The sequence below is a fragment of the Budorcas taxicolor genome, chromosome 2 (assembly GCF_023091745.1).
Source record: "Budorcas taxicolor isolate Tak-1 chromosome 2, Takin1.1, whole genome shotgun sequence".
Classification (NCBI taxonomy): Eukaryota; Metazoa; Chordata; class Mammalia; order Artiodactyla; family Bovidae; genus Budorcas; species Budorcas taxicolor.
The window spans coordinates 6,659,548-6,681,092 of record NC_068911.1 but is presented as its reverse complement, the minus strand read 5'-3'; the positions used below and the strand labels follow the sequence as shown (position 1 = coordinate 6,681,092).

At 46.7% G+C, this 21,545-nt stretch overlaps 1 protein-coding gene across 1 annotated transcript; it reads left to right on the top strand.

The window, feature by feature from the left end:
- The first annotated feature begins 2,758 nt into the window (after positions 1-2,758).
- On the top strand, positions 2,759-20,503 carry LOC128043931 (NXPE family member 3-like). The gene is made up of 6 exons (XM_052636362.1): positions 2,759-2,824; positions 9,845-9,959; positions 15,926-16,650; positions 18,929-19,002; positions 19,108-19,320; positions 19,971-20,503. The coding sequence occupies exons 1-6, from the start codon at positions 2,820-2,822 to the stop codon at positions 20,501-20,503; spliced, it is 1,665 nt and encodes a 554-aa protein (XP_052492322.1). The 5' UTR covers positions 2,759-2,819.
- Positions 20,504-21,545: the final 1,042 nt, after the last annotated feature.

The window sequence follows — 21,545 nt, the reverse complement described above, 5'->3', positions numbered from 1 at the left end:
TTATTGATATTTCTTCCAGCAATCTTGATTCCAGCTTGTGCTTCATCCAGCCCAGCATTTCTCATGATGTACTCTGCATACAAGTTAAATAAGCAGAATGACAATATACAGCCTTGACATACTCCTTTTCCTATTTGGAACCAGTCTGTTGTTCCATGTCCAGTTCTAACTGTTGCTTCCTGACCTGCATACAGATTTCTCAAGAGGCAGGTCAGGTGGTCTGGTATTCCCGTCTCTTTCAGAATTTTCCACAGTTTATTGTGATCCACACAGTCAAATGCTTTGGCATAGTCAATAAAGCAGAAATAGATCTCAGATGTCAAATTTATGTGCATGGAGCTGTTTGCAATATTCCCTTATTTTGATGTCTGCAGAGCCTGTAGCCATAGCCTCTGTTTCCTTCCTGGCATTGGTTATTTTTGTCTTCTCTGTTTTTTCATTTGATTTTCCTATATTTTGAATCAAATGTTATTAGGTATGGGTTTTTCAAAAATTTCTGTTTTGGCTTTGTTGAGATATTTGAGACAGTAGATCCATGCCCCTCATTGTCTTTATTTCTGGGAAATTCTCAGCCATTATCTCTTCAAACTTTTCTTTCTCACTGTTTTCTCCAAGCTCAATTAGATTCTATTTGTTTTTTTTTTTTTTGCTTTTATTTTCTTTACCTTAGAAAATGGATCCAAAAAACCCTTCTGATTTATGTCAAAGAGTGTTTGTCTAAGTTTTTATGAATGAAGAGACAACCTACTGAATGGGGGAAAATATTTGCAAATCATATGACCAATAATAAATTAATATTCAACATATCTAAACTGATCATACAACTCAACACCAAACAAACAACCTGATTAAAAAATGGGCAGAACTGAATAGACACTTTTCCAAAGAGGAACTGCAGATGGCTAACAGGCGTGTGAAAAGATCCTCAACATTGCTCATTATCAGGGAAATGAAAATAAAACCCACAACGAGATATCATCTCACACCTGTCAGAATGACCACCATCATAAATAACACGAATAACAAATGTTGGCAAGGATGTTGAAAAAAAGGAACCCTCATACACTGTTGGAATGTAAACTGGTGCAGCCACTGTGGAAAACAGTATGGAGGCCTCTCAAAAACTACAAATAGAACTACTCCATGACCCAGCGGTTCTACTCCTGGGTATATGTCTGGGGAAAAAGGCACTAATTTGAAAAGATATACACAACCCCTGTGTTCATAGCAGCATTATTTACAATCACCAAGATATGGAACCAGCCTAAGTGTCCATCAATAGATGAATGGATAAAGAAGATACGGTGTATATATACACAATAGAATACTACTCAGCCACAAGAAATAATGAAAATTTTGCCATTTGCAGTGGCATGGATGGACTTGCAGGGCATTCCACGAAGTACTCAGCTGGTAAAGAATCTGCCTGCAACTTGGGAGACCTGGGTTCCCTCCCTGGGTTGGGAAGATCCCCTGAAGAAGGGAAAGGCTACCCACTCCAGTATTCTGGCCTGAAGAATTGCATGGAGTCCATGGGTCACAAAGAGTCAGACGTGACCGAGTGACTTTCACTACACTTCACTTCACTTCACACTAAGTGAAATAAGTCAGATAGAGAAAGATAAGTACTGTATGCTATCATTTATATGTGAAATCTAAAAAAATACAACAAACTGGTGAATATAACAAAAAAGAACTGGACTCACAGGTGTAGAGAACAAACCAGTGGTTACCAGAGGTGGTGGGGTGGGGGTAGGGGGAGCATTGTAGAGGCAGATAGGGGAGTGGGAGGTATAAAGTATTGGATGTAAGATAGGCTACAAGGATGTATTATATAACACGGGAAACATAGCCAGTATTTTGTAATGGCTGTTAACTGAAGTATAAGCTTTAAAAATTGTATTAAAAAATAAAACCAAAATATAATGCTATTGGAAAAATGGCACCGACAGACTTGCTTGACACAGGCTTCCACCAATCTTTAATTTGCAATAAATACAGTATCTGCAAAGTGCAATAACATGAGGTATGCCGGTGTACTACCCTCTCTGCTCTCTGAGCTTTTTCTTTGTAAATCGTTCTTATCTGGTCTAATCAAATAATTTGCATAATATCTTTTGGAAACAGAATCGAAATAGTGTTTTCCTCTGTGAACCTTGGAATTTAAAATGTCTCTTTTCTCCCAACCTCTCCCCCATTTCCTGCAGCCACAGCGTTTGGAATCCTTCTGCCGGCTTCCAGCTTGAGCCGCCTCTCTCCTGTTAGTACTGAGTGCTGCATAGAAGACAATGAAAATTGGTGGGGAAAGCAAGAGCACCATATCTCATCCCCTGCACTTCCCTCATCCGCTTAGGTATGGACTTCAAGTCTAGTTTCTTTGTAGAAAGGAGAGATGTATGGCCCTCTCCCAGGGGATTGCTTTGTTCCTCAGACATCAGTAGAAAAGGCTCCCCGGTGAGTGGGAAGAGGAAGTCATTCCGCTTTGTCTGGGGTTTGGATCACAGTGTTCTATGGTGATTAATTTCCTCCTGCTGTAGCCTTATCCCCAAGTTCCTTTTTGACTGTTCTCAGCCTCTGAGTTTATTCTGCTAAGGAGCATGGCTCTTTCCTACTGCAGCTGCCCTTGCTCTACATTTGACCTCATTCTGGGGGCCTGACTGGCCATATCATCCCCCTGTGTGGTGATGCCGTACTTTGCCAGTGGCCGCAGCATCAACAAGATGTTATCCTGTGAGGTACTGTGAAGAGAGGAAACAAGACTTTGGGGGTTTTGCAGAGGACGGAGAGAAAGAACAAGAAGAGTCGAGGGGTATCCTGCGATGAGGTAAGAGGGCTTAGGTTTCAGAAAGGAAATGTGAGTTGGGGGAGTAGAATCCTGGCAGAATCAGGTTTAGGGAACAGGGCACTTAGTCCATCTGTCGTGCAACCAGTATGGATTGAGATCACAATCCAGGCAAATTTCTGTCCTTGGTGTTATGTGGGATACAGCGAAGTTCACAAGATGTGGTGCCTGATTTTGACAAAGTGATATGTACAGGGCTTAACAAAGAGGACAGGGGGTCATATCCACAGATGAGTGGTCAGGAAGACAGGAGACTCAGGTGCTCGTGAAAACCAGAACTGGGCAGGGCTTCTAGTTGGAGAAAGTGGTCAACAGTTTAAAATAGTGCTGAGAATTTGAGAAAGATACTGGAGAAAGAGACCTCAGAGATGACAGTTAACACTGCTAAACCTGAGGAGAACTGGAAGTAGATTTGTGGTTGGGAGAGGGGTAGGATGGATCTTTTGTTTCCAGAAAATTTGGAATATCTGGGAAATTAGGGATTCCCAGGTGATGCTAGTGGTAAAGAGCCTACCTGCCAATGGAGGAGACTTAAGGGATGAAGGTTTGATCCCTGGGTTGGGAAGATCCCCTGGAGAAGGAAATGGCACCCCACTCCAGTATTCTTGCCTGGAGAATCCCATGGACAGAGGAGCCTGGTGGGCTACAGTCCATGCGGTTGCAAAGAGTCAGACATGACTGAAGTGACATAACACGCATGCACATAGGATGGGATACTGGGTGTCTGCCTGCCAAAGCCACTAGCCAGTGTTCAACTGGGTAGAGTCTGGAATGATGCAAGGCATCCTCCCTGACTTGGGGCTGTACCATCAGGCCCATTGCTGACCCTTGGTTCTGTAGGCCATGCCATGATATCCCTGTGTGCTCATTCTTATACATGAACTAGGCCACAAGGAAGAGGAAGGTGACATTGGGTGGTGGTAGGGCACCCAGACACTACGGTTCCCTTTTCCCTTTTTGCTGCTACTGACCACTGCCTGATATACAGCAGTGTCTGGATGGTCCTGAATACAGCGCTGGCTGGGGAACCATGCACACTGATTGCCACCAAAATTCCAACAGTGAGCTCAGGTCTACGTAAGGCAGTGACTTCATCCATCAGCGGAACAGGCTTCCTGGAGATGGCTTTCTTTGCTGCTATCCCTTTGTGGTTTGCTTTATGGTATTAAACTGATTCTGCCCTGACCATCACTTATAACCATGCAGTCTTCTCTAGCTCAATGTACCTACCTCCGTCCTGGGGCTGTGCTGGGGTGAAAATGAGGCCTGCGACCTAGTCCTAGGGGTGAAAAGGGTCAGCTGAGTGGTAGGATGGCTGGAATTTCTAAGGGATGATGGTCTGGATTCCTGGGTTCTTACTTCCCAGTACATGCGTAGGAGAACCTAATCTTCCTACTTGAAGATGGGCTGAAAGGGGAAGAATAATAGGCAGCAGTTGCTTTATGAATCTGGTGAAGAGACCACTGGCTCTGTCGCAGGTTAAATTTTCTCACTAGTATTTGCCTTAGGTTTGTTAGGATGTTGAATAAACATGATGCTGTAATTCTGGAAGCAGACAGTGTAGGAAGACCGGATTTGTTAGAGCACTGTGGGTGGCTTTCTTTCTTTAAGGATTGTCCAACATTACAGGTACAAGGAAGCAGAGGTAGAATTTGTAGGTGCTTAAATGGAGGTGAGGGAGGTGAGTAGGTGGGTAGAACTTATGAGCTAAGATTCCTGTGTTTCAAAACAAGAAGGAAAACGGGCGCCTGCGTGGAGTTTGTAGTAGCAGCCGGGGGACTGGATCTCTTTCCTACACTTCTCCCTGCCTTCCATCCTCACTTGGGTGGACGCTAAAATCTGCCCAGGCGCCTTGTATTGCTGCTGCTACTGGATTACCGCTGTTGCTCTTGCTTTACATTTTTATGGGACCTCGTAATTTTAATTGTGCTGGCATATGGGGAAGATCCCCTGGAGGAGGGCATGGTAACCCACTCCAGTATTCTTGCCTAGAGAACCCCATGGACTGAGCCTGGCAGGCTATAGTCCATGGGGTTGCAAAAAATCGGACACGAGTGAAGAGACTGCACGCACGCACGCATCATATGCTTACTCAGCGCCCACAGGGACACTGCTGGAATCAATTATATGGAAAAGTTACAGTGACGTTGGTGACACCACTCAATTGCCGTGTGACCCTCGGGCCCAGAGTTCTTTGATGCTTTGGATTAGAGGACAGGCAGAAATCAATGCAGAAGGTCAAGGAGTCTTGGTCTATTCTCCAGCTTGCTTGTCCCCCGTCCTCTTAAATAGCCAGGTTGTCATCGAATCTGGCAGCATTAGCTCTTTGCCACTCAGGATGAGCAGCAGAAGGCCTGCTTCTCAAGCTCCAGGCCAGGATTCCAATGGATATATAGATCTATATATCCATATATAGATCTATATATCTAGTTCTAGACAGTCTTAAAGAGCCCCCATCCCCATATGCCGCATGTAAGTAGCCCTCTGAACTCTCCCTCAGCTTTGCTCCTAGGCCCTCAGGTCCTTCTCTAGCTCCTTCCTCAAGTACTTGGTCCTCCCCTGCTTAAACATGTCACCAGCCACCAAGGCAGTACATAGGGTTATGCTTGTCCTTGTCCGCACTTAATTCTGCCCTTCTGTGGGATCCAGCCTCAAAGAAGGAAGAAAACAATTCCTCCATACTTTTTAGTTTGAGAGGTTGGGTGTGGTAAACCTGGCTCTTTCTCTGTGTTTTCTGGGGAAGTGAGATGTTCACTGAGGGCATATGTTCTTTTATTTTTTTTTTTCAAATTTTATTTTTGGCTGTGCCTTGAGGCATGTGGGAACTTAGTTCCCTGGCCAGGGTCACGTCCCTGCAGTGGAAGCACAGAGTCTTAACCACTGGACCGCTAGGCAAGTGCCAAGAGTATATGTTCTTGATAGCATTCTGACTAATTGGTTAGTTTAACTTACTTACATTAACAAAATTTTACTGGAATACAGTTGCTTTACAATGTTATGTTAGTTTCTGCAGTACAAGGAAGTAAATCAGCTGTGCACATATCCTCTCCCTCTCGGACCTCCCTCCCGCCTCTCCAGCTAGAGCACCTAGCTGGGCTCCCTGCGCTATACAGCAGCTTCCCACGTGCTGTCTATTTCACACACGGTAGTGTGTATATATCAATGCTACTCTCCTAACGTCACACCCTTTTCTTCTTGCTGCTGCTGCTGCTGCTGCTAAGTCACTTCAGTCGTGTCCGACTCTTCGCGACCCCATGGACTGCACCCTACCAGGCTCCTCCGTCCATGGGATTTTCCAGGCAAGAGTACTGGAGTTCTTCCCCCTAAACCTCTTTATATTTATTGCAATGATAGTTTCTTGTTTCTTCCAACTTGTTTCAAGTTCCCCATTTATTGTACTTTCTTTTTTTCCTCTTTCCCTACTTTTCAACAGGTGAATCAAATATTTTCCAGCTTTAAACATTTTACATTCTATTTTTAGTCTTATATTGGTTTCTTATGTCTACTTACACCTGTCGATTTATCTTATCAATATCCTCCATTTCTCCCTGAACCCATAAGAGCACTTTAATATACTCTCACATCTGTTAATCGTACCCAATGCACCACCTCTAGATGCTGATATTCCCTGGAATTTAGGCAATAGTTTTATGAATGTACTTATTTGTCTTTTCTATTATCCTGTTTTTAAAAATCCTTTATTTATATAAAGTCGAATGCACAGATCTTAAGAGTATAATTAATTTGGACAAATGTATATACCCATATAACCATCACCCAATTAAAGATAAAGGGGTTTCCAGAACCCCATAAGTTTCCCTCATGCTGCCTTCCAGTCAACCCCCTCCACCAGTGCCAACTGGTCTTCTGATTTCTATCACCATAGATTGACTTATCTCTTCTAGAATTTCTTATTAAAGGAATCATATAACATGATTCTTCTGTGTTTGTTTTTGTTTCACCCAACCTGATTTTTTTCTGCAAATCATTCATATTGTTGGATTTATCAGTAATTGTTTTCTTTTTGTTGCTAAGTGGTATTCAATTGCACGAATATCCCAGACTTGCTTATCTATTCTTCCACTGGTGGATATTTTTCTTTTTCTAAATTTGGAAATATTATGAATAAGGCTGCTATTGATAGGGACGAGTAGGTGATTAAATAGTTAATCCCACTAGGGGATTGTAAGTAGGAAAAATTATGGGAGACCCCTGTAAGTTAATGATTATTAATAATGATGATGATTAATGATTATTCAAGAAAGTAGGTTTGCTTAACCACAAAACCAAGCAGGCTTGGAATTCTCTGGTGGCGCAGCAGTGAAGAGTCTCTCTTTACCAGGGTTCAGTTCAGTTCAGTTCAGTTGCTCACTCGATTCCGACTCTTTGCGACCCCATGAATCACAGCACACCAGGCCTCCCTGTCCATCACCAACTCCTGGAGTTCACTCAGACTCACGTACATCGAGTCAGTGATGCCATCCAGCCATCTCACCCTCTGTTTTCCCCTTCTCCTCCTGCCCCCAATCCCTCCCAGGATCAGAGTCTTTTCCAATGAGTCAACTCTTTGCACGAGGGGGCCAAAGTACTGGAGTTTCAGCTTTAGCATCATTCCTTCCAAAGAAATCCCAGGGCTGATCTCCTTCAGAATGGACTGGTTGGATCTCCTTGCAGTCCAAGGGACTCTCAAGAGTCTTCTCCAACACCACAGATCAAAAGCATCAATTCTTTGGCACTCAGCCTTCTTCACAGTCCAACTCTCACATCCATACATGACCACTGGAAAAACCATAGCCTTGACTAGACGAACCTTAGTCAGCAAAGTAATGTCTCTGCTTTTGAATATGCTATCTAGGTTGGTCATAACTTTTCTTCCAAGGAGTAAACATCTTTTAATTTCATGGCTGCAGTCACCATCTGCAGTGATTTTGGAGCCCAAAAAATAAAGTCTGACACTGTTTCCACTGTTTCCCCATCTATTTCCCATGAAGTAATGGGACCAGATGCCATGATCTTCGTTTTCTGAATGTTGAGCTTTAAGCCAACTTTTTCACTCTCCACTTTCACTTTCATCAAGAGGCTTTTTAGTTCCTCTTCACTTTCTGCCATAAGGATGGTGTCATCTGCATATCTGAGGTTATGGATATTTCTCCCACCAATCTTGATTCCAGCTTGTGTTTCTTCCAGCCCAGCGTTTCTCATGATGTACTCTGCATGTAAGTTAAATAAGCAAGGTGACAATATACAGCCTTGATGTACTCCTTTTCCTATTTGAAACCAGTCTGTTGTTCCATGTCCAGTTCTAACTGTTGATTCCTGACTTGCATATAGATTTCTCAAGAGGCAGGTCAGGTGGTCTGGTATTCCCATCTCTGTCAGAATTCTCCACAGTTTATTGTGATCCACACAGTCAAAGGCTTTGACATAGTCAATAAAGCAGAAATAGATGTTTTTCTGGAACTCTCTTGCTTTTTCCATGATCCAACGGATGTTGGCAATTTGATCTCTGGTTCCTCTGCCTTTTCTAAAACCAGCTTGAACATCAGGAAGTTCACGGTTCACGTATTGCTGAAGCCTGGGTTAGTTAGTGGCAACTAACCCTCTGCACTGCAACCAGTGAAGCCCGCACACGCTAGAGCCTGTGCTCCACAGCAAGAGAAGCGAGCGCAACGAGGAACCTGAGCAGTGCAACCAGAGAGTAGCCCCACTCGCTGCAACTGGAGAAAGTCCGTGTGCAGCAACCAAGGCCCAGTGCAGCAAAAAAAAAAAAGCAAATTTTCGTAGCAACGAAACCGTGCAACAGAAGCACAAGGCAGGGCCCCAAATAATAAAACAATGGCGGCATGAGCCCCGCATGCCCAGTGAGCTCAGTAAGTTAATGATCCTTAGGGCGTGTTCTCTAAGCGCATGACAACAGTAATTTATGGGGATTCCCCTGGGGGTTCAGTGGCCAAGACTCCATGCTCCCAATGCAGGGGCTCTAGATCTGATCCTGGATCAGGGAACTATGAATAGATCCCACATGCCACAACTAAAGACCTTGCATGCCTCAACGAAGACCTGGCACAGCCAAATAAATAAATACTTAAAAAAAAATAATAATTTATGAAAGGTGACATTTCAAAATGAGAGGCGCTCATTGTACTGAGACCTGAAATGATTTTTGCACAGCACCATGGAAGTCCTGGCTTGACCATGTAGGGACAGAAACACTCCCCTCCCCACCGGGAAGAGGAGTTGATGATGGAAGCATGGTGTCTACCCAAGAATGAGGAAGAAAGTGGTTTTTGCCTCTTGTACACTTTTCCTCTGATTTTAAAACTGTAGCCCACTACGTTCTCTGGGTGGTACCCTCTCACTCGCCCACCTGTAAGCCTCACAGGAGTCCTATTCTAATAATTCACTTCTTATCTACCACTTTGCCTCTCACTGAGTTTTTTCTGCATTGAGACATAAAGGATAAGAGCTCTTCAGAGGCCCCCAGAAACGCTAACTGGCTGTTTCACTATGGACATTCTCGTGTATGATTTTGTACATACACGAGAATTGCTGGATCATAATTGCCCCAAGTATGTGCTGGAACTTCTTCACTGAACACCCAAACTTCTGCAAAAGCCCTCTCAGCCATATGGCTGATGTTGCTGCTGCTGCTGCTGCTGCTGCTAAGTCGCTTCAGTCATGTCCGACTCTGTGCGACCCGAGAGATGGCAGCCCACCAGGCTCCCTCGTCCCTGGGATTCTCCAGGCAAGAACACTGGAGTGGGTTGCCATTTCCTTCTCCAATGCATGAAAGTGAAAAGTGAAAGTGAAGTTGCTCAGTCATGTCTGACTTAGCGACCCCATGGACTGCAGCCTACCAGGCTCCTCCATCCAGGGGATTTTCCAGGCAAGAGCACTGGAGTGGGCTGCCAAACTATTGTTCTTCAGTGGGGAAATGGTAGGAAAGTCACACTGCATCATTATGACCTCACTCCTTTTACTTTTGCACTTTTATCTACCTAGGGTCTTGGTCACATACCAGATGTCTAATAAACAACTCCAAGCTTCCACAGACCTATTCATCAGACAGTTCAAGTGGCCCAGGATTGTGGCTGTGGCATCAGTCATTGCAATTTGTGTAAGTATACGTCTTTCTGCCTGTCCTATCATCCACAGAACCTGAACCAGTTACTTTCATCTAGAAGGAGAAGGCTGTCCTCTAGACAAACTAATCAGGAAAACAGAATAAAAACACAAATTATCCATATCAGGGATGCAAGAGGTGTCATCAATACATATCTTACAGATGTTAAGATAATAATGAGATACTATGAACAAATATAAGCCAACAAATTATAAATCTTTGATGCAGTTAACAAATTTCTTGAAAGACAAAAAACAAAAATGACTCAAAAAGAAATATAATTCATGAATAGTCCTGTATCTATTGTGGGAATTGAATTTATAGTTTAAAAATCTTCCAGAGAGAATACATCATTATCAAGTGGTTTACCCTAGGTGTACAGGGCTGATGCAACATTCAAACATCAAAAGGGATTTTAAGTATATTCCACCATATTAAAAACAAATAATCATCTCAATAGACACAGAAAAAGCATTTGATGAATCTCAACATCTATTCATGATTAAAAATCTTAGCAAACTATAAATAGAAGGGACTATACTTAAGATAATAGAAGGAATCTACTTAATCATTCTTAATAGTGAAAGACTGAAAGCTTTCCCCAAAGATCAGGAACACAGCAAGGATGTCTGCTCTCAAAACTTCCCTTCAATGTTGTACTAGAAGTCTTCACTTCAGTTCAGTTCAGTTCAGTCGCTCAGTCGTGTCCGACTCTTTGCGACCCCATGAATCTCAGCACGCCAGGCCTCCCTGTCCATCACCATCTCCCGGAGTTCACTTAGATTCACGTCCATCGAGTCGAGATGCCATCCAGCCATCTCATCCTCTGTCATCCCCTTCTCCTCCTGCCCCCAATCCCTCCAAGCATCAGAGTCTTTTCCAATGAGTCAACTCTTTGCACGAGGGGGCCAAAGTACTGGAGTTTCAGCTTTAGCATCATTCCTTCCAAAGAAATCCCAGGGCTGATCTCCTTCAGAATGGACTGGTTGGATCTCCTTGCAGTCCAAGGGACTCTCAAGAGTCTTCTCCAACACCACAGTTCAAAAGCATCAATTCTTCAGCGCTCAGCCTTCTTCACAGTCCAACTCTCACATCCATACATGACCACTGGAAAAACCATAGCCTTGACTAGACAGACCTTTGTTGGCAAAGTAATGTCTCTGCTTTTGAATATGCTATCTAGGTTGGTCATAACTTTCCTTCCAAAGAGTAAGCGTCTTTTAATTTCATGGCTGCAGTCACCATCTGCAGTGATTTTGGAGCCCAAAAAATAAAGTCTGACACTGTTTCCACTGTTTCCCCATCTATTTCCCATGAAGTAATGGGACCAGATGCCATGATCTTCGTTTTCTGAATGTTGAGCTTTAAGCCAACTTTTTCACTCTCCACTTTCACTTTCATCAAGAGGCTTTTTAGTTCCTCTTCACTTTCTGACATAAGGGTGGTGTCATCTGCATATCTGAGGTTGTGGATATTTTTCCCGGCAATCTTGATTCCAGCTTGTGCTTCTTCCAGCCCAGCGTTTCTCATGATATACTCTGCATGTAAGTTAAATAAGCAAGGTGACAATATACAGCCTTGACGTACTCTTTTTCCTATTTGAAACCAGTCTGTTATTCCATGTCCAGTTCTAAATGTCGCTTCCTGACCTGCATATAGATTTCTCAAGAGGCAGGTCAGGTGGTCTGGTATTCCCATCTCTTTCAGAATTTTCCACAGTTTATTGTGATCCACAGAGTCAAGGGCTTTGGCATAGTCAATAAAGCAGAAATAGATGTTTTTCTGGAACTCTCTTGCTTTTTCCATGATCCAGTGGATGTTGGCAATTTGATCTCTGGTTCCTCTGTCTTTTCTAAAACCAGCTTGAACATCTGGAAGTTCACGGTTGGCGTACTGCTGAAACTAGAAGTCTTAGCCAGTGCAATAAGGCAAGGGGAAAAAAAGTATAGAGTTTGGGAAGGAAGTAATAAAACTTTCTATTCATGGAAGATATTTTCTACATAGAAAACCGCAAGAAACCTACCAAAGACTCCTAGAATTAATAAATATGCTTAACCCTTGATGTTCTATTTCAGACATCTTGTCATGTGAGAAAAATAAGACCATCATTCTTAAGTCACTGTGTGTGGGGGTTTCTTTAATTTGCAGCTAAACTATTCCTAGATCGTATAACATAGTTGAGCATTTTTTTCCTCATGTTTATTTTATTTTTATAGTTCTGTTTCTGTACATTGTCTATTCATACACTGCATATTTTTCTATTGAACTATTTTTTCATGTTGACTTGTGACCATCCTTCCTATTTTCGGAGTCCTTTGGTTATAATATATGTTGCAAATACCATATTTGATCAGTTCTAAGATGAACATCACATTTCATTGATCAATTCTAAAATCAGTTCACATTTGACCATCTCTGAAATTGAGACATTGTCTTGTAAATTATAGTATATCACATCGCAGTCAGCTGGGGGCAGAGTTGGCATTGCTGTGATTACAACCTGAGGCATATTTGCCAAGAGGCTCATGGTTCAGAGTCCTTCCCTTGCAAAGACCCCTTCTGAGGCCCTGGGAGAGGCACTATGTGTCAATGTGTTTTTGTAAAATTTACAACAGTAAAATATTTTAACCTTGTTCTGTTAAGGTTATGTATCTTTCTATTACAACTTCCTCCATGTCAGTTGATGTTGGAGTGGTCACAGGCATTTTTTTTTAGAGCCTGATAAGGGGAATTTGAGTTGAGGAATATTTAGTTTTGAGTTAACATGGTTTTCAGTCATTCTTGTGTATAGTTCAGTTACAGCTAAATGTCTCGGTATACGAACAGTTTCCAGGAACTCTCCTATGCCACACAGTGCCAACTCAGCATCATGAGCTGAAGAGACAGCCAGAGGTCCCATCACAACATGTATGTTTCCTGACACCCCAGCACCAGAAGCATGTGGGCAGTGGAGGAGAAACCAGGTTTGAAATGGCCTTTCCCTTCTTATCTTGAGAAGGTTGATGCATTGCTACACACTGAATCCACATCCTAGGTGGAAATAATATAGTTCCAGCTTCATTGGTCCTTTTTATTAGGTGAGTGAAAGCTGGCCCTGGTATTTCTCATCAGACCCCTCCTTATGCTTTATTGGAACTCAGAAACTCCTGCGAAGATTGGGAAAGTGTGGGATGTGGATGCCATGACTGAGTGAGACCAATAATAATATATTACATGATAATAATGTGTCACCTGTGGCTACATTCTGCTCCAAACCGAAATGAGGTCTTGGCTAGGCAACAACAGTGTCTGACATAAACAGCTCCCCCAAGTCTAGACCCCAGGAAACCTGCCTGCAGGAGAGCCTGGATCCACACAAGAGACACACTTAGAGAGAATCATGGTCTCACGTACACCAGCCCTGAGGGTTCAGAGATGGAGCAAGAGAGAGAAGGACAAGAACGAGCTGCAGTCGGCAGGACTCTGCAATCATCATTGCACCAGGTCCACACATCGCGAAGTCAGAGAATGATAGCAAATTCCCATCCCTCTGAGCAGTTAGCCCAGAAAACAATGTTCCCAGAGCCTAGTACTTATCACAACCCAGTCTCTGGTTTTGCCAAAGAGGGAAGCTGAACTTCAGAGGGAGCTGAAGCCAGGTGAGGAGCAAAGAAGAAAGAAGCTTCTCAGGTTCAGCCTCATCCGATCACCAGTTGGCCTGCACTGGTTGTCCAACGCCTACAACCTATGAACCTAAATTTCACTGGGAGGACTTCCCTGGGGGTGCAGTGGGTAAGAATCCGCCTGTCAGTACAGGGGACACGGGTTCGATCCCTGGTCAGAGAGATCCTACATGCTGCGGGCAGCTAAAGCCAATGCGCCACACCTACTGAGCCCACGTTGTAGAGTCCCCAGGTCGCAACTACTGAAGCCCGCGTGCTGCAACTGATGAAGCCTGTGCACCCAGAGCCTGTGCTCCGCAGCAAGAGAAACCGCCACGACGAGAAGCCTGTGCACCGCAACAAGGGAAACCGCCACGACGAGAAGCCTGTGCACCGCAACAAGAAAAACCGCCACGACGAGAAGCCTGTGCACCGCAACAAGGGAAACCGCCGCGACGAGAAGCCTGTGCACCGCAACAAGAGAAACCGCCACGACGAGAAGCCTGTGCACCGCAACAAGGGAAACCGCCACGACGAGAAGCCTGTGCACCGCAACAAGAGAAACCGCCGCGACGAGAAGCCTGTGTACCGCAACAAGAGAAACCGCCACGACGAGAAGCCTGTGCACCGCAGTGAAGAGTAGCCGCTGTTCGCCACGACTAGAGAAAGCCTGAGTGCAGCAACAAAGACCCAGCGCCATCAAAAAATGAATAAATATCATTGGAAATGAGAGTGATTGTTTCCTGAGTGTACAGTCGTAGAGGAAACCCACATCTGTGTGCTGCCTCCTTCACAAGAGAATGGGGTGTGGGATATTTCTTTCTTTTTGATAAATGTGGAAATGTGCATTAACAAAACCCTCATCATCAGATCACTTGAGGGGCCCCTCGTCCCCTACTGTCATGTCTGTTTAAAATATTTTGATTTCCTGTTCCCCATCAACTTCCATGGTCCAGACATTCAATTGCTGCATAAGGTGTGGGTTCTGCAAATAGCGCAACAGAGACAAATATATTACCGTACCTTGTGTGTAGGCATCCTCTGTGCCCGGTTCAAAGGCTGTGGCCTCTCCTCTCCCATGTTTCACGTGACAGAGCATTGCTTTGTCACGTGAAACATGCCTCCTGGCTGTAGTTTCTCTCTCAGCCCCCACTGATTTCACTTTCAGCAGATCTCTAAAGTACATCTTGTAGCTTCACGGCTTGTGCCTCATTTTAGCATTTAGAGATATGCTTCCTTACCAGCAGGGAAAAGGGGGAGGGCCCTACATCCAGACTCCTTCACAGGCACAAGGGGCCCAATGATTTACAAACAAAAGTTGTTGGGTGGGATTTTGAAAGCTATTTTGGTGCTCTGCTTTTCCTCTTCCTGCTGCTCCAAAAGTAAATATGATGGCTGGTGCTCCAGCAGTCTTCTTGGGACCATGAGAGAAATGCCAAGAGAATCACAGAGACCTTGCCCTGACTTCCTTAAGAAACTGAACCGGACACTCACTGTGAGAAAAGTAAGCCCTTCTTTGCTCACACCACTGAAGTCCTATAGTATCTGTTACTACCAGCCAAAAGCAATTCCTAACTAACACGTATGCTTTTCTGCTTTTGAATTTTCCAGTGTTGGAGTAACGTGTTATTTCTCTGTGTCACATCTTTCTTTGTAGAAGAGGGTTTATTTCTGGTGTTATCTTCCTCTCTACTGTTCCCTAATCATTTCAAAAAGCTTCAGATAAGTTTCTAATATTCTTACATGCTTTTCAGATTAGTCCATTTTCCTCTCCTTCATCACAGTCTTTACATGTCATCTTTTCCTTTGCATTCTTTTTTTAACAAATCCTAATGTCCCCCTAAAAGCAGGATCTTGAATCTTTGTTGCAGCATGCAGGATCTTTTAATCACAGGTATGTGAACTCCTAGTTGCAGCATGTGGGATCTAGTTCCCTGACCAGGGATTGAACCCAGGCCCCCTGCATCAGGAGTGCAGTCTTTAGTCGCTGGACCACGAGGGAAGTCCCTATAATAACTTTAAATGGAGTATAATCTATAAATATATAGAATCACCATGCTGTACATCTGAAACTAATATAACATTGTAAATCAACTAGACTTCAATAAAAATTATTAAAAAATACAAAATAAACACAAGGTGGTTTCTGCAGATGTGTGTGATAGTGGCTCAGACACCAGCTTCGGGTCAGAGCAGCATGAAGCAGGGCAGGTGGGACTTCTGCCTGAGACCACCAGGCACTAAGTCTGGTGAACTGAGAACTTCTTCCCAGAAGAAGAGACACAAGCCACTGATGGGCTCCTCTTTCTCTGCCCACAGATCTTCTACATCGGGGTTTCCTGGCCTGACCACGCTGTCCCTCTGCCCCCAGGGCCCCGCCCTGCCCCCAGGTCTCCTGGCTCTCTCCCCCAGGGGTTCTCAGGCCTGACCCATCTTCTGCACTGGCCTCTGACCCCAGGAGATGGGGGGGACCTTCTGGCTTCCACCAGCCCCCAGACTTCCACCTACCACCTGAGGAGTCCTGCTCAGACCAGCTATACCCTGGGAGACTACCTGGAGGCCATCCTCATCGCCAGAGACCACCAGGGCAGGCCCAAGGCCCATGGTGGGGATCTGTTTCGGGCACAGCTGCTGGGTCCTGACCTGAAGGCAGGTGTCCCCGGAGATGTCACGGACCTGGAGAATGGCACGTACCTGCTGACATTCCCCCTGCTCTGGGCTGGGCAGGCCCAGGTGCAAGTGCGGCTGATCCACTCCAGCGAGGCAGTTGGGGTTCTGCGGGGGATCTGGAGAGACCAATGGGCCACGGTTGATTTCACGGGCTATTTCCGGGGGCCCACGGGATACGAAGAAACTGTGACTTGCAATGTTAACCCCCTGTTAATTGGGGAGGAAGAGGGCACCTGTCACTACAGGGATGAAGATTCAGGTGAGCTCTGGTTCTGTGCTCGACCTCCGACCCTGCCCTGTGACTCACTGGTAGGACATTCAAGTGGACGCTACTGGAACGTGACCACACCACATGAGGAGGCCCTGCTGGCACGGTAGGAGACCCAGTGTCATCCGGATGTCTGACCCCTGAATCCAGTCCCTGTGGTCATTCTGCCTGAGTCCGTACCCTTATCATTCATCTACTCACTTCTATTAAACATATTTGCGAGAACCTACTATATACCAGGTCTGATGCTAAGTGCTGAAAACTTTTATGTAATGGTTGGCATCCCTGCCCTCTAGTTTTCAGTGAGGGAACACAGGACCTTTTAAAACATGCACTGGAGTGAGCGCTTAACTTCAGCATGCACTGAGGGGTAAGGGGTCTAAGGATACGGAACAGGGTACCCCACCTGGTGTAGGATGGTCAGAGCAGGTGACAGGTGAGCTGAAGCTTGAAGGAGACCTGCAGATCTCCTGCCACGGAGCAGTGTCCTGGCCCCTCTGCCGTGCTGATGGCCTGCAGGGAGAGGTGTCCGTTGAAAATTACCAGTAGGTGTGGTCAGGCAGCAGGGGGGATGGATGTGAGCCCACTGAGTGAGAGTGGAGCAGAGGCTGCAGCCTAGAAACCAAGTGAAATCAAAGCTGCAAATCGTCCTCAGTCCCAGGGGACGATTGGGACAGGCAAGACTGGGAGTGATGGGGAGGAGACAGTGAAACTGGACTGGCTTCTGCCCCTGGGATCCGAGGCTGGGACTGGGCTAGAGAGACCCCAGAGAGGAAAGAAGCATTTTTAAAGATAGGAGCAGCTGGGCATCTGGTCTCTGGGAGAGACAGTAGGGGAAGGAGGCAAAAACAGGGTCCCAGAGGATGGCTGGGGGTGGGGCAGATGGGGAGGGACACCCACTCTGAAGGCGGAGGGGGGAGAAGGAGCTGTGGGAGAGGTGGAGGTGGGCAGGTGGGAGGAGGTGCAGCTCTGAGGCCCAGGGAGCATGGAGGTTCCCACTGGCTCTATGAGGACGGGAGAGGCGGGTGGGCTTGAAGCACTGAGGCAGCTGAGCTGGAGACCCCCGAGGCGCCAGCTCCACCAGACACCCATCGCCAGAGGCTCTCTGCATTGATTAGTGACTTCCCACAGCATTTAGGGACTTCCCTCATAGCTCAGTTGGTAAAGAATCTGCCTGCAATGCAGGAGACTTGGGTTCAACTCCTGGGTTGGGAAGATCCCCTGGAGAAGGAAATGGCAATCCACTCCAGTATTCTTGCCTGGAAAATCCCATGGACAGAGGAGCCTGGTGGGCCACAGTCCATGGGGTCACAAGAGTCGGACACGACTTAGCGACTAAACCACCACCAACCACAGCATTTAGGATTCCACACCAGGAAACCTGGTTCGTTCCAAACCAAATTTTGTACTCCCTTTGGTCAGAAGAAAATAACCACACATCCTTTTTTGCATTGATCAGTGGGAAATAAGTCTAAGATTCAATACAGGAGCCATCTCAGGATGTCTTTTGAGGTTAAGACCAGCCATCTCTGGAGTGAGACTGCCTGGGTTCAAATTCCTGCTCCACCTGTTACTATACTCCAGCTTCTGTTCGTGGGATCTCTGGCAAGCTACTTAACCTGTCTGCACCTCCAGTCTCTCATGGGTAGAGGAGGATAACTTTAGTTCCTCCCCTGTCGAGTTGTGGTGAGGTTCAAATAAGTTACTGTATGCTGTGTGCTTAGATCAGGGACAGCACAGTAGGCCCTGTTGGCTCTGAGAACCTGCTCTCAGGCATTTGCTGCTTTTGAGCGGCACCCCTGAAACCGCCTCTGTACCAGACACTGTCCAGGGTCCTGGGGGTCCTGGGCAGGAGAGCAAGGCAGCAGGGCCCTGTCCCTCAGAAGCCAACACTGGGCCCATCGAAGACAGCCATTCAACGGACAACCACACAGGCATGAGTGTGGTGGACATGGATTTGCAACCCCAAGGTCAGGTGTTTTCTTTACAACAACCTTTAAAAAGTATTTATGTATTTGGCTGCTCTGGGTCTTAGTTGCAGCATATGGGATCGTCAGTTGCAGCATGACTGGAGATCGAACCTGAGCCCCCTGCACTGAGAGCAGTGTGGAGTCTTAGCCACTGGACCACCAGGGAAGTCCCCAGGGTACATTTTAAAATAATTCTGCTTTCTGCACGGATGCAATCCCTGAGGTCCTGAAATGTCTGACCTCCAGCTTCCAGTCCCTCCCCAGGGCCCTAACGCGCTGTGTCCCAGGAGCCCTGACACTGGACAGATGACCTTCACCCTTGAAAACTTCCTTTCCTCCAAGGACCCCTCCTTCACCTCAGTCCAGGATTCCTTCTCATCACACACTCCCCTCTGCCCACCGGTTTCTCTCCAGGAATGTGACAAACAAGACCCTCCCTCAGGGCATTCCTCCAGTCTGGGTGGCCCAGGAGAACAACAGAAGTCTGGGTGAGTGGCCCCGGGGCTGGCAGGAAGGGCATCCCTGATTCAGGGTCGTGGCCTTAACCTCCTGTGTTCTCACTGATTGTTTCACTCCTGAACAATGGCTTACAGTCCTGTCGCCTGCGCAGCCCTGCCGCCCTGGGATCCCAGCCCCGAGGCCCTCTGGATTCTACCACCAAAGCGTGTGGCACTCACTCTCGTGCTCCAGCCGCTCCTTCTCCACCGCCGACAGCATCCTGCGCTGCCTGGCTGGCCACGTCGTCCACATGATGGGGGACTCCACGGTCCGGCAGTGGTGGGAGTACCTGCGAGACACCGTGCCCGGTGAGCACCCGCGAGGGGGCAGGGCAGCACTGGTCTGCTGTCCCTGAGCTAGAATGCTGCCAGGGACTTCCTGGCTACCAAGTCTGAGGACCCAGTCCTAGCTCTTGGGCTCCCCGGCCCCCTGGAGCATTTTGTGCCATTGACTTTTCTTTGGGAACCGTCTCCTTTCTTTGCGGTGTCTTGTCCCTCTCTGCTTTCTGACTGAGCACTCCCACTTGGATTCATCCTAAAGACTGGCCTCAGGCTAGAGATTCTGGTTTTATGCACTTTCCCAGTGGTGACTAGGCTCAGGCCAGGCCAGAAGGTCCGGAGACCCAGTGTGTTCACTCAGCTGCGTGTTCTGACCCGAAAGGGAGGGGAAAAGTGGGATGATGTAGTGTGACAGGAGGCAAGAAAGGAAGGTTTCAGGAGAAAGGCAACCAGCATAGGGAATTAAACGCCAGAGAATTGAAAGCAAACTGAGTAGGAGTTTGGATGGATAATAGGGAGATCCTTGGCAACCCTGAAAACTTGAGCTGGGGGCAGCCCTAGAGCTTGGGGGAAGAAAGTTTATGTCCTGGGAAGTGGAGGCTATCGTTAGCATTCCATCCAAGAGGATGGTGCAGGGTCCTGTATTCACCCCTAAGCCTCCTCTCTTGTCCTCTGTGCAGCCCTGAAGCCGGTGGATCTACATGCCACGTATCACACGGGGCCGCTGATGGCCGTGGACACCACCCGGGCCATAGTGCTGCACTGGCGCACGCACAGCTGGCCCCTGCGTTCTCTTCGCACCCCTGTGGCTGCCCTGCACTCCGTGGTCCGGGAACTGGGGGGCCTGGCTGGGGGTCCCCACACTGTGGTGGTGCTGAGCCTGGGTGCCCACTTCACCACCTTCCCTCCGTCCATCTTCGTGCAACGACTGGCAGGGGTCCGGGCTGCTGTGGCTGCGCTGCTTGCCCGGGAGCCTGGCACCCTGGTGGTCATCAAACTGGCCAACACCGGCTACAAGTCCGTGTATGGCAGCGACTGGTTCACCCTCCAGGTGAACCGGCTCCTCCGAGCTGCCTTTGTCAACCTCCGTGTGGCCTTTGTGGACGCTTGGGAAATGACCTCCAGCCTGGCCCTGCCTGACAGCATCCACCCGGGGAGGTGCATCGTCCGAAACGAGGTGGACTTCCTGCTCTCCCATGTCTGCCCCACCTGAGCGCTCCTGCCAGTCCTGGGGCTGTGGATGAAGAAACTGGTACGATGATCAAGCCTGGAAGCCCTTCCCCACAGCTGTCGGTATGTCTTCTCTCACCACCTTTCAATGCAGGAAGCCTGGCAGTCCTCCAATGCGTCTTAAGAGCTTCTGTCCCCATGTGAAAAGCCACGTGCAGGGGATGAGAGTCCGGGGGCAGAAGCCGCGCCTGCTCCATCAGTGAGCATGAGCACTGTGACAGTCCGTTTGGGGCTTTCTGTTTAGAGTGTCAAGGAGCCTTGCAAAGATAGGAGATGGGTTCCATTTCAGTTATCAGAGGCCACCCAAGTGGAAAGCCTGACTCTCTATATAAAGACTTTTATATGTTGATTTGTAAAATAAAATATGTCTCCTAACTGTAAATAGTAACATATGCTCTTTGTAGAAAAACTGAAAAAGTACCAAAAAATGAACAAGGAAATCTTTGATTGCCATCCAGAGAGTGAACTGATATGCTCAGGTGAAAGATGAACGCTGTTTTCCTTACAGGGAGTCCATAGATGATGTGTTGATAACCCTTGTTGCTCCAGTGAACCATATAGCCGCTGTTTTCTAATAGATATGGATGAAATGTTGAAGAATCAGGTTACAGAAGAATCCCTAGGGTGTGCTGGCTCCCGTTCCCTGCCTAAACATTAAAGTCTAGGCATTTTATAATATTAGAGAAAGAAACAGAAATGGATCCCATATTTTTACATTCACTAAAAAAAGTCTTTTTGGCTACGTCACACAGCATGTACGATCTTAATTCCGTGAAAGTGAAAGTGAAGTCGCTCAGTCCTGTCTGACTCTTTGTGACCCCATGGACTGTAGCCTACAGGCTCCTCTAGGCAAGAATACTGGAGTGGGTTACTATTTCCTTCTCCAGATCTTAGTTCCATGACCAGGGCTCAAACCCACATCCCCAGCAGTGGAAGCGCAGAGCCTTAACCACTGCACCATCAGGGAAGTCCCCTACATTCACTAAAATTTCTGCTGTGGAGCCACGGCGTCCATATAGCCCCAG